This window comes from Leishmania infantum, chromosome 11 (genome assembly GCF_000002875.2).
Source record: "Leishmania infantum JPCM5 genome chromosome 11".
Taxonomy (NCBI): domain Eukaryota; phylum Euglenozoa; class Kinetoplastea; order Trypanosomatida; family Trypanosomatidae; genus Leishmania; species Leishmania infantum.
Window position 1 is genome coordinate 370334 of NC_009395.2, and position 12167 is coordinate 382500.

Here is a 12167-nt window from a genome sequence, read left to right on the forward strand (position 1 = left end):
GGCGAAAAAGGGCCACCGGCAGAACGGGGACGGTGTGTGGAGTTTCCTTTTCTTGCCATACGAAGCGTCGCCTATGCAGCACTGCCGTGACGCGGAAGGAGGCCCGGGATGTCAAGTCGGACGCCACGAGCACCGCTGCCCCAAGCGTCGCGCGCCGAGTAACCGTCTGAATGCCCCACCGATTGGGCAAGTTAGGTGGGGGCTGCTGAGGGAGTGACACCTCTCGACCTGCTTCGCGGCTTCATCCACTGTCCTCGCTTCTACCCACTCTCGTTTTCTGTCTCCGACGTTTGCCGCTTCTCTTCGCCCCCCCCCCCTCCCCCTCCCCTGCCCCCGGCTGGTGCGTGTCATGATGCGCGCGCGTGCCGTGAGAAAGGGGAGGGGACTTCAACTCCTTCCGGCCTCACGCACTCCTTCCACAAGCGACACCCTTTCCAACGGAACCTTGGCACTCGTTGCCGGTGTGTGGCGCTGTGGTAAAGGGCGGCTGAACATGAACGTTTCGTGTCTCCCGTGGCGTCGTTTACTCATCCCACGAGGTAGGCAGATAGCGTTCAGAGATTTCATCGAGGGCGACCCCCCCCTCGGCGTTTGCCGGTTGCGATTCTTGAATCATGCGTGCTGGAATTTGTGCGGCTCGGTGGGCGTTTCCGGTCCCTTGTCCAAAAAAACTCGCCGGGCTCGGGGTGGCGAAGAGGTGAAAGTCCCTCCGGCCCACCTGAAGGGCAACCTCCACAGCCGACATTGGGGGGCCCCTCCCGCGAAAAAACTCTGCGACCGGTGAGGATCGAACTCACGACCTTGGGATTATGAGACCCACGCGCTGCCGACTGCGCTACGCTCGCTCGTCTTCAAGTGAATAAAGAATGTGGACTTAAACACAAATTACCTATTTCCTTTGCATAGACAGGAACGAGCGTGTCCGTGTGGCTCAATGGAAGAGCATCTGACTACGGATCAGAGGGTTGCAGGTTCGAATCCTGTCACGGATGAATTTTCCGGGCCTGGCAAACACCGCGGGCCCCATCTCTCCTAACCGTGGGGTGGCTCCGTTGAGTACGACCACACTTGAGTGAAAACACCATATCCCGTCCGATTTGTGAAGTTAAGCACTCACAGGCTCCGTTAGTACTGAGGTCAGTGATGACTCGGGAACTCGGAGTGCCGTACTCCTTTTTTTCATCCCCTGAGCTACCGTCGTGGCGATGAAAGGGATGTGACCGCACCTTTTCCTCAGCGGAGGGTGGGAAGCGGCCGGTGCCAAAGCTCTCATCGCGCACACAGAACAATGCCATTTCCGCCAGTCGTTTTTGTCGCTTTGCTTTCGGGCTGGCCGCCTCTGAAGAACATTGCGCACATATACCCCCCCCCCCTCTTCCGCCAGCGCTCCTTTTGTGTGATGCCTTCTGCTTCCCCCCCCGCTCCGCTTCTCACTGGGGAACTTGAATCCCCCTCTTACCAGCACGGGAGGGCAACATGACAAGTGGCAGCCAAGGGCTCGTCCACTCTCGGCTGCGTTTGGTTTCCAGCAGATTTGGATGCCGGGAGCTGAGTCAGTTATCATTGCGAGACAATGGGTTTAATTTCTGGCGCCTGATCCAGATTTGCGAAGTGACGGAAACTGTGCCGCGCGGCTTTCTGGCGTGACATCTGTCGCCCCTCAACATGGTGTAACATGCAATCTGATGCTTTGCACTTGTTTTAGTACACAAGTTTCTCTACAGTCAAGCGTAGTACAGGCGCTTATTATTAATCTTTTTGTTTGCTTTCGCCTCCTTCAACTATAACCACGCGCTATCAAAGAAATTTCGGCCGGCACTTTAAGGCATCTCCAGTGGACTAGTCCCTGTACTATATACAAGGCTCTTCTTTTTTCCAGCGGAGGTCTGCATGCCCCCAAAAAGAACTTGGGAATGCCTTCTGATGCAAATCGGACAACTAACACTATCTGTCGAGAAACTACTGGCATAGCAATGTTTCACTCACTCCCTTTCCAATGCCTCGCCGTTCCACATCCTTTTCCTTGTTCTGGTCAACAATTGCAGCACTTCAATTCCAACTTTGAGGTGTCATACTATTCTCTCAGGTTTAGCATCTCCTTTTTCTACACATATATATAAGTATATATATTTGCTGTAAATGTCTTCTTTTTTGCAGCGCCTAAAAAGCGGTGCAATTGTGGTCGACAACACCGCGGCACCCGACAACGCTGGCGTAGTTGTTCGCCGACTAGAGAAGAAGGTCTTGTCCCAGCCCATAGAGCAGCTGGGGATCACCTTTGGAAGTGATGCAGAGGTGACAAGGGTTGCGCCTCACTCGCCAGCCGCCGCCGCTAACATCCCGGTTGGCTTTATGGTCTTTGACGTAAATGGTGATTTCGTAGAAAATGAGCAGCAATTCATTGAGGCTGCGCGCAAGAGCATTAACCTCACAATAAAGCTTCAGAATACATCTGGCATGTCAGAACTTATCGCGCGAGTCTTAGAGGATGATGATCGGCGTGCAAGTGGTGCGATTTCAACCTCCGCTCTGGACTTCGATGAGCTGCTGCGCACAACACCGCGCTTCAATTTCCTTTCCGGTGACCACCCGCTTTTTCGCCGCTACAACAAGCGACTTTCTCAGCAGCGCCAAGCAGCGGCGCTGATTGCTCAAAGAACTGCAGAGGCAGAGCTTCAGCGGCAAGCGGAAATCAAGGAGCGCCTTAGAAAAGCTTTGGAGGAGGAAGCCGCTGTACAGAAGAAAAAAGAGCAGGAGAAAGCGGAGCTCCAGCGGATGAGAGCGGCGCAGGAGCCGGCGCGGTTCGTGCCCGAAGAGCCTTTTCTGAAAATTATCAAGGATGAGAGCTCTTTTGGTCAAGTGGAGCGGGAGCTCAAGAAACCCGAACCCGCTGCTGAACCGAAGGTAGAGAGCAAGGCAGAAGTTGCCACATCAGAGGATATCACGAATACTGCAACAGGGGCATCGACGACGCTGTCAAACGACGTAGCTGCGACAATATCAGCAGAAGAGCTGCTGGTGCTTGTTGGTGTGCCTACCGAAACTATGGAAACGACAACACCTGCCTTAGAGGACCTTGCCGAGGCTATTGCGCTGCCCCCATCAGGAAATACAACCACTTACGTGGCCCTCCCGGCCGAGGAGTACACGCTCTGTTCTGGTGAGCGGGTAGTTAGTATTATAAAGAAACGCTCTGGCCCGATTCCCGCACCACCGCCTGGAAAGCCACCTGTGATCAACAAAGCTGCCGCCAGCCGTCTCAATGAACCGGCCAAAAGAGTAAAACCTGTTGAGAAAATGGTGCGCAATCGCACCCCTTCCAATGAACAGCCGTACAAGAGTCGGCACCGCTCGCGATCACCGCGCTCGCGACGGAGGAGCGAGAGGGACCACTCGTCGAAAGAGCGTTCACGACGCCATCGGCGTGATGAGCCGTCCACACATCGGCATCACAAAAACTCGCGCGACTCAAAGCATCGGCGCTAGGATTCCTTCTCTTGGGGGCTCTTGGTGGTCTGCAGTTTAGAGACATGGATTTGTCGAGCAGTGCGCTGTGCAGAGGGATGGCCTCTCCAGAATCTCTTTTGCTTTTGGTACGAAAAGTGTGGGACGCTTCGTTAGCTAGTTTTCCTGTATTGTGGAAACGCGCTTTAGCGCGCCGGATATTTGTGGCCTGTGGCACAACTACCACTATATATACCTATGTCTTGTCGATATCAGTCAATAGGCAGTGTGAAGGGAATAACCGCGCAGGGTTGAATGCTCTCTTCTGAACGGTGGTGCACTTCTCATAGTTCTTAATTATCAACTTTTTTTTTACGTGCGGGGTAGGTGTTGTCTGTACGTTTTGATTCACGTTGTAATATATATATATATATATATATGATGTCTTTCTATTATCGGCGCTGCAGCTCCTTGCTTTCTTAAAGCACGATTAAACGAGTAACGATTAAATGTAGTCTGTGGTGCGGTGTCTCATCTGCGGAAACTGCTCTTTTCTCCTGGTTTGCGAAAAGCACCTTATTGGCCTCTCTGGGAGTTATCCGCCGATCACAAAGAAGGAAAACGGACTTTCTTTTGGAGCACCTCTAGCCCTCAGGGTTTCGCTAACTGCACCCACTAATTTGCAGTGGCCTTGCTCGGGCCTCTGATGACTTTCCCTGCCCCACTCCGTAGTGAGTCATGTCCTTTAGGGCTGGAAGTATCGCATATGTGCTTCAAAGTTCACACGCCTCCCAAAGAAAACAACCAAAAAGGAACCTGTCTTATGTGTGCACTCTTTCGCTCTGTACATGCTTCACTTGGTACTTTACTTGTCTGTCCTTTATCACCTCCTTTTGTCAAACCTTTCTCTCGACGAGTGCAAATACGACAATTATTGAAGCAGAGGTACACGGTAATAAAGCCTCAAAATCTGCCTCTGTGATTCCCTCACTTACTGTCACACACAACTTTTGTGCATATATACGACAAGCAAACACACAAATAAACAGAGCTTGCTCTTTGCATATCTCGGGGACTCCAAGCGCTGAGGGTGTGCAGTTTTCTTTTTTTCCTTCAGCTTGTGCATTAGTTTCTTTTTTTTTCTAGCTTCACTAGTTTTCCCCCTTTTTGAGGTTTCACATGAGAGACTTTTTTTTTTGGAAGTCATGGTATATTTTCCTTCACCATTAGGTCTCTTCGTTCCCCTTTGCACTAGCACTTTCATGTGAAATGGCACATCACACTGATAAGTCGCGTCAACACTACGCCAAGATAAGCGCTCTTGCTCTTGATAACTCAAGTCAATATGAGGAGCAGTGGGCGAGAATGCAATCAGTTGACCTCAATTACTTGCAACAGAAGTCAAACGAATGTATTGAGAATCGGCATGCACCATCTAGCTTGTACCCCACCTACGCGTGCCGCCAGGCTACCATGGCCGCTCCTCAAGAAAGTTACTTTACGCGTTTTGTGCCGAACGGATCGTCGCCTGCACGAAGAAGCGAACTCGCCAGCCGAATCGTCGCGCAGAGAAACTACTTCTCCCACTGCAGGAAGCCCCTGGAGTGTGGCGGGGCACTTTCTCTACAGCAACTTTCCCAGTTCCCTTCGGCCGCGTCATCACAGAAGGGAGGCAGTGCTTCCGTGTTTTTCGATGAAGAGCGTTTCGATGAGATCCATGTAGTCTTCATCAACGGTGAGCCACATCGAGTAAGTGGGGGTCACCAGAGCGAACGTACGCTCTACGGGTTAGACTCTCCAACCGCTGCCATTCGAGATGCAGTGGCAGCCGCTGCTGCAAACCAAGCCGAAAAATCGAATGCCGTATCTTCCTCAGGAGGACTACAAAAAAGACCGCATGGATCCCAGCAGCAGAGTTCTACCACCAGTCATGTTGCAGAACCCAAGAGGCAAATAGCTGGTTGCAATGGCACATGTAAAAAACAGCACGGAAAAGGTAGTACTTCCCCTGACATGTACCGCGACTACCTTTCTCCATCTGGAAGGCTCTACCGCGTTTTCCGTCTCCAAAAGCGGCACCTTCCACCCATCGGGGTGAGTGAGAAAGCCAAGGGCTTCTCATCCCATGCGAAAGGTGCGAAAGAGGCATCACGAACCAAAAAGCCAAGGAATCGCGAGCCAGCTGAATATGACCGTGACATCGACGGCAGGCACGAGCTGAGGGAAGAGCGAGTAGCAGCAGACCACCGCAGCGGCGGGAGGAAGCTGGTAAAAGATGACAAGGCAGTGCTACCTGTGTGGAAAAGGCGCATAGCAAAGCCGCACAAGTCTCACGAAGCTTCAAAAAATGTGCGAGGCAAACGCAATGGACGGCGGCAGCTCGATGCTGCCTCTCATCAGAACAGCTGCGCCACAAAGCATAAATGCAGACACTGCCAACGTAATTTGAACTCAACATCTCCGAGAAATGCGTCATCTGAGTCGTCCTCGTCGTGGCTGCTTTCTCCCTCAGCGAGCCCATCTGAAGATATCGCGGACACGCGCACAGGCGATCGTGATTGTGATGGTGCTTCATCATGCAGGGAGCGCTGCCAGCGTTCCCATGACCATCATGGTGCGTCCCAGAACAACAGAGCAGATCGCCGGCTTCCACCAGTCGGAGGGGACCAGTGGCACTGTCCAGTGGCCCCTCCGCCTTCGCATCCCCCCCGTCGCCCGCGTGATGCGCATAGGCGCAGAAGTCAACACCGCGAAGGCGGGAGACACGTCACGAAACGAAGAGGAAGTCGTAGCGACGTTCTTTCCGACTCGAGTGAGCTATCGTCATCGCTTTCTGACTCTGCCGTTTGTGTTTGGTCCTCTTTGTCTAGTAGCATCGATAGGGCGAGTGACATGTCCGACTGTGTGGTGATGGATAAGCCGCAGCGGAGCCCATCGGAGGAGCACTGGCAGCAGAGGGGCACTGCACGGCGCAGACGCGCGGGAAGTGCATCACCGCTCATTTCGGAGGGCGATGACAAGGATCAAGAGCTGTTTGAATGCGCAAACAGCTGCTTGAGTGACAGAGACCCGGAGTGGGAGGATGCGGACTCTACTTCATCTCCCTCCTCGTCCACGTCGCCGTCATCTTCGGAGCTGAGTTCACCTTCAACGTGGAGGGCTGAGGTGCGGAGGCCGCGAGGCCGCGACGGTCGCCGACGTCATCGCCGCAGCGCTCACTCACCTCCATCTCCGTCGCACAAAGGGGGAAGGCCGGGCGCGAGGGGTTCTGCCTCAAATCGTCATCGAAGGCGCGATGGGTGCAAGGCGCGGAACATGAGGAGGCCCGTCTGTTCACCATCCTCGCCGAGCTTGTCAAGTGATGATTCTGATTCAGACGGGAGCCCCGGCAAACCCCGGGCGCGCTCCAGAGCTGCCCACGCGACACAGAGCCGGCTCCACTCACGTACTCTGCCGCCCATCGTCCACGCAGTTGTCCCAGCTCACCCGCCAAGGGTGCTGCCACCTTTGATGGAGGAGGTGCTGCCAAATACCCGCTATGCTACGTCTGCGGCAACGCCGCTGGCACAGAGACTACAGATGGCCCAGGCGACTGACGCCATCCACCGCTGCGCGAGCCCGGCCGTCCCGCCACCACGCACAGAGCAGGGCACGGTCGACAAAGGAGTAGGCCAGTCCCACGGCACGGTTGACCCGACGCGGCGCGCGTACCAGAAGATGCCCACATCTCCGCTGCAGGTGAACCGTTTCTGTGACTTGGTGACCCCGTCTGTCGCGTCATCTGGCCCCGTCTGCACGTCGTCACAGGCTGACGACAGCAACAAGGGGGGCGCGTCTCCACAGCAGCAGTCTCACAAGACGGGGGAGCCGACACCATCACCGGCAACGGAGCCGCTGGACTTGGACTACATTACAGAGCACGTGCTAAGGGTCATTCAGAACCGTTTGGCCGGCAAAGACAACGCGCGCGAGGACGCCGCTGCGACAGCGTTGCGCAAGCGCGAGGCAGTGGGGCGCGAGCGTGCTGGTCAGGAGGAGGTAAGAGAGGCCGCGAAGCGGGCAGCTGAGCAAGTGCGGCTGCGTGATCTTCTCCGAGAGGCCCAGCAAGAGGCACGTCAGGCGCGAGAGGAACAGCTATCCTTGACCAGTCTAACGGACTTTCTGCGGCTTGCGCTCGCACAGGTCACCCGTCTCATGGAACATGGCGACGGCGCCGGCGATGACACGGTGCGGCTTGGTCTAACGCACGAGTCCACACATAAAGGTGGCAACCCATCAACGGTGGTTGGGACGCTGAACTCGAACACACTAGTTTACGGTGCTGCTGGGAACCATGCAATGACGCCGCCGGGTGCAGGCGCTAGTGCTGCTACTGGAAGTGACGCCGGAGATACGGGCGTAGCTGTTGAGAGCGGCCACCCATCTTCTTTGCCCGATTCGACCCTGGATGCGGCGACGCTGCAGCGGCTGATTACAGAGCTGCGCCGACGACGTCACAGCCGCCAACTCAAGCTACGCCTCCAGCGGCAGAGGGCTGAGGAGGCGGAGGAAAAGCGGCTGAGGGAGGAGGCGGAGGCCAAGGCGTTGGAGGCAGCTCAGCAACAGCACAAGCAAGAGCTCGACGAGCTTGTCGCCAATGAGCATCAGGCCCGTGTCAGCTTGCGCAGAGCTGAGGAAGAGGCGTTGGACGAGGTGCTTGTCAGTGCTGCGTCGGCTCTGGAGGAGGCCATCGGTAGGATGATGGCGGCCCAGCTCAGCGCCCGCATGCTACTGTGCGAGGATGAGTTCAACAAGCGCACGGAGATTGTCGCCACCGAAGAGGAGGAGGCAGCCGACTTCTGGCATTTTGCCGCGGATCTTTGGCAGGCCGCCGAAGACGCGGAGGCGGAAAGGCTGCAGGCGGAGGCTGGGCGCATGGTGGCGGAAGCCGTGACCGCGAAGATTTGCAAGGGCCGCGAGGAGTTAGGCCAGCGCAGCAGCGGCACTCAGTCCACTGCTGGCGTAGAGAAGATTGTGCTGTCGAACCTCATTCCTGGCCAGCTGCTCGGCATCGAGGGAGGCAAGTCCATCGAAAACGGCGGCAAGATCCGCCTTATCGGCGATCCGTGCGTCGAAGCCGTCGAGGCGCATGCGCGGGAGCGCCGCCGCCTCGATCGCCTGCGCCAGCAGCGGCTTGTCTCCGCTTTGCCATCGCGCCCTGAGACGAACAAAGCCAACGACGCGGGTGGCAGCCGTCTTTCCAGCCGTCAGCCCTCGACGGTGCGCATGGGGTTCACCGGAGGTGCCGTCAGCGCGCTGAAGCCTTACAGTGGAGCATCGTCGCACAATTTTCCAGTGTTGTCGCCGGCCCGGCTTTCATCGGACGGGAGCACTCGAGTTGACGAGCGGTCGCCAAGCCGAAGCCGCCTGCCTAGTCAGTCGACCTTTGTGTTGGACGGCGATGCCAACTTGCAAGTCTACGGACGCCAAGTTGGAATCCTGTCAAAGATGCGCGGCCGCGCCTCCCTGCCCGCTTCCGCGCGAGGCACCCCCGTGAAGGGCGGCGCTGACATTGCCGCCAGGCCATACAATAAGCGGCTTGACGAGGGGCTGCTATTGATGGACATGTACGCTTCGCAGGTCGAGCACTAGACGACGCAAAACTGCGCGTGCACCGTCAGCCCCCCCGAAACGCACTGCCGTTCTTGCGACTCCCTCATTCTTTCAAGTTTTCGCAACATGCATGGATTGGGCAGTCGGCCTGCTCTCCCTTCCACCATGCTTCCTTTTTCACCGGATGTATAGTCGCGTACTGGGCAATGTGGCTCTGTTGCTGTTCTGTTTTTCTTTATTCTCTTGCCCTCACCCCCCCCCCCAATGACGAGGGGACAACGCCCCGCAGGGCGTGGCGTCTCAGTGTGCAGCGCAGCAGCCCCACCTATCCCTGCCAGTGCTCAACCGCTTCTCGTGGCGGCAGGGCGTGAGGTCCTGGACGGCGTTGCGTGGGGGAGGGGCGACCTGCCAGGGCGAACACGCTTCTGCGATCGATATGGTGGGCAGAGCGTCGGCGTGACTCGAGCGTCTCCCACCCCCGGCCCTCACACTGTCTACTGGCGTGGGGGTGCCTGAGTGCCACCCGCGAGGAGGATGCACGACGTGGCGACCTGCCTGATGGGGGAGCGGCTGTGAGGCGACATGCGAGGCGGCGGATTTGTAGAGTCTGGGGCAGAGGCCGTGCTGCGATGACTGGGTCCGCATCGCTGTAACGCGCGTGTCTAGGGCTGCTGCGCGCGACGTGATGGGCGCCTGTGGGGCAGGCCGTGTGGTGGTGGTGGTGGTGTCGAGGGGAGCACTGACCTCATGCTGTATGGCAGAGAAGGAACAGGTTGGAAAGCGAGACAATATGCTTAGATGTGCCTGTGCGGTGAGAGATGGATCATTACCACCATCATAATTGTCGTCTTTACACCTGGTCGAGATTGAATACTTTTCTCTCCATGTTTATATGTTTTTGTGGCAAAGAGAGAATCCGACGAGAGAGAAGAGAGCACGTTCACTTTCTTCTCTGGGGCGCGGTCGGATCAGGCACGACACACCGCTCTTGTGCTTCTTCTGCGCTCCCCCCTCCAAATCGATGATGCCGCTCTTCGAGCGGCGGAAAGGAGGGGGGGGGTGGGGGAAAAGCGGACAAGAAGCGACGAGGATGGTGAAACGTGCAGCGGCAAAGAGAGATTTGCGGAGTCTGCTGTGCACGTGTCAGTGCAAATTCAACTGTGAAGAGACGAGGCAAAGACGAAAAAAGTACCAAGACACTTTCGAATTGGTCTGCTTAACATTGGGTGAACGTGGACCGTGCTCCCCCCACACGCGCAGTAGCTTAGTCGTCAGCGGACAGAGCCCAGCAAGGTTGCACAGGTCGTTCTTTCTTGACGTCGTTGTCTCTCGCTTCGCGTGTGTGCTAGAGGCATTTTCCTCTCGTCTTTGCGTTGTGCGAGTGTCGTGGTGATACCCTTGCTCCACGCCTTTTTCTTCCGTGCATGCCTGCTGCATGGGTTTGTACGCGTCTTGACTCTGCTCTTCTCGGTAGCACTCTGAAAGGCGTTGGCTGTCCTTGCCGCGCCGCCCATCAGCTGATTGGTTATATTCATCACTGAATGAACCGCTCCCTCGCCCCCCTTTTTCGCCGTTCCCGTGCATCTTCCTCTTGTGGCCACGCCGCATTCCCACCATCCACGACACCCCCCTTGCGCAATATTGCGTGCTGCTTCACGGACACCTGCCCCGCCCACATACACACAATCGCCCATGGATGCACAAGGGGAAAGGAGGCACGGCTCGACTTGTCTGTATACACACGCCGGCGTGCACGCTGCAGAGGTTGCACCCCTCCTCTTTTCCCCTTTTACATTTTCCTTTAGGGGTGCGAACTCCTGCGCCTGCCCTTTTCTGTGCACCAGCTTTTCTCACTGCAGGTACAACGTCCACTCCCCCTCCTTTCACCAAAGTGCCCGCCCCCTGTCCCTGAAACAGCGCACAAACACGTCAGCATTTAACACGTGATACTAAATTAGTAGTGCCATACACACACACACACGAAAAGCGAGACGCCCCCCTTCCCCCCTTCCCTCCCTTCACCACCGCCAGGGGATTCCAATTGTTCCCTAGGTTAATCAAGGAAGCAAGCGGGACGCAAGAACGCAAGAAACAAGGAATCAGCGACGCCGGCGGTGAGGAAGCTCGCGATGCAGGCTTTGCTCTTCCCTCCCCCTTCGTTTTGTGTCCTCTCTCTCCGTCTCTCTTCCGCAGTCACTAATTCGCTTGTCTCGTGTGTCTTTGTGAGTGAGCCTTCTTCCTCCTTGTAAACCTTATCGGCCATTGATAGCACCGTCTCCTCCCCCCCTCCCCTCACACACACCGCCAACGGCAACGTCGGTTTCCTCTTTCTTTTTTTGTGTTTAGCTGTGGCTTTCTCTCCCAGCGCGTGCCCGCTCCTTGCACGCCGTCATCATGCGCGGCGGTGGCTTTGGCCGTTATGGGTACGAGAAGCCACAGCCAGGTCTGCAGTTTCACTCGTACGAGGATGCCACCTACCCACCCCGCGCCTACCGGTATCATATTCAGCAAGCCATGCCCTCACCCGCGACCCCCCGATCGGCTGGAAGCGGCAGCAGCGGCGGTGGCGCTGGTGCAAGCTCCACCTACAACGCAGAGGCGCAGGTGGAAGCCACTATCGTGCTTCCGACCATGGATGCGGATGCCACGTGCGGCCCCTTCGTCAGGCCTGGAAACTCCGGAGGCAACTCGGCAATGCCAGCAGCGTCTTCGTCGGTCGGCCATGTAAGGGGGTCAGCGTCGTCGATGGCGTCAAACAGCACAGAGGGCGGATTCGGCACAGGGGCCGGCGGTGGCGCGGACGCGGAGCGGCGCCCACCGCCGCGACTGCGGTACTTCTTTGAATGTTTCGTTCCAGACGAGGACGCCAGTGATGCACAGTCCTTGAGTGAGGTTTGGCGGCACATGGAGCCCCTCAATCCCTTCCACTACCTCGAGCTGTGGTGCGGCGTCGACGGCGCCGCTGCTGCACCGACAACGGCCGCCGGCCCGGGATGGGTGAAACCAGAGCCGCCTGCTGAATTGAACGCTTTTACCGACGGCGACCGTGTCACCGACGGCAGTGCCTCGAAGGTGGAGGACAACACGGCGAAGAAAGAGGCGCAGGGCGGGGCACTGCCGTGTTCGCCCGC

At 56.8% G+C, this 12167-nt stretch overlaps 3 protein-coding genes and 3 non-coding genes across 6 annotated transcripts in view; 5 read left to right on the forward strand and 1 right to left on the reverse strand.

The window, feature by feature from the left end:
* Positions 1–772: 772 nt before the first annotated feature.
* LINJ_11_tRNA2 lies at positions 773–845 on the reverse strand. The gene has a single exon. It is a non-coding gene; the product is annotated as a tRNA-Met (tRNA).
* A 75-nt stretch (positions 846–920) lies between these two features.
* Positions 921–992, forward strand: LINJ_11_tRNA3. The gene has a single exon. It is a non-coding gene; the product is annotated as a tRNA-Arg (tRNA).
* Positions 993–1166: 174 nt separating this feature from the next.
* LINJ_11_rRNA1 lies at positions 1167–1265 on the forward strand. Its single transcript, XR_001203148.1, has one exon. It is a non-coding gene; the product is annotated as a 5S(M5) ribosomal RNA (ribosomal RNA).
* Positions 1266–2352: 1087 nt separating this feature from the next.
* On the forward strand, positions 2353–3486 carry LINJ_11_0930 (conserved hypothetical protein; the record flags this gene model as incomplete). Its single annotated transcript, XM_001463856.1, has 1 exon — positions 2353–3486. One exon carries the CDS (start codon positions 2353–2355, stop codon positions 3484–3486), a length of 1134 nt encoding a protein of 377 aa, XP_001463893.1.
* A 1227-nt stretch (positions 3487–4713) lies between these two features.
* Positions 4714–9075, forward strand: LINJ_11_0940 (hypothetical protein, unknown function; the record flags this gene model as incomplete). The annotated part of the gene is made up of 1 exon (XM_001463857.1): positions 4714–9075. The coding sequence occupies one exon, from the start codon at positions 4714–4716 to the stop codon at positions 9073–9075; it is 4362 nt and encodes a 1453-aa protein (XP_001463894.1).
* A 2655-nt stretch (positions 9076–11730) lies between these two features.
* LINJ_11_0950 (conserved hypothetical protein) overlaps positions 11731–12167 on the forward strand; it is a gene marked incomplete at both ends in the record, with an annotated part of 1242 nt that continues 805 nt past the window's right edge. Inside the window, one exon of the mRNA XM_001463858.1 lies at positions 11731–12167. This exon is cut by the window's right edge and continues 805 nt beyond it. Coding sequence (XP_001463895.1) covers positions 11731–12167 — 437 coding nt within the window.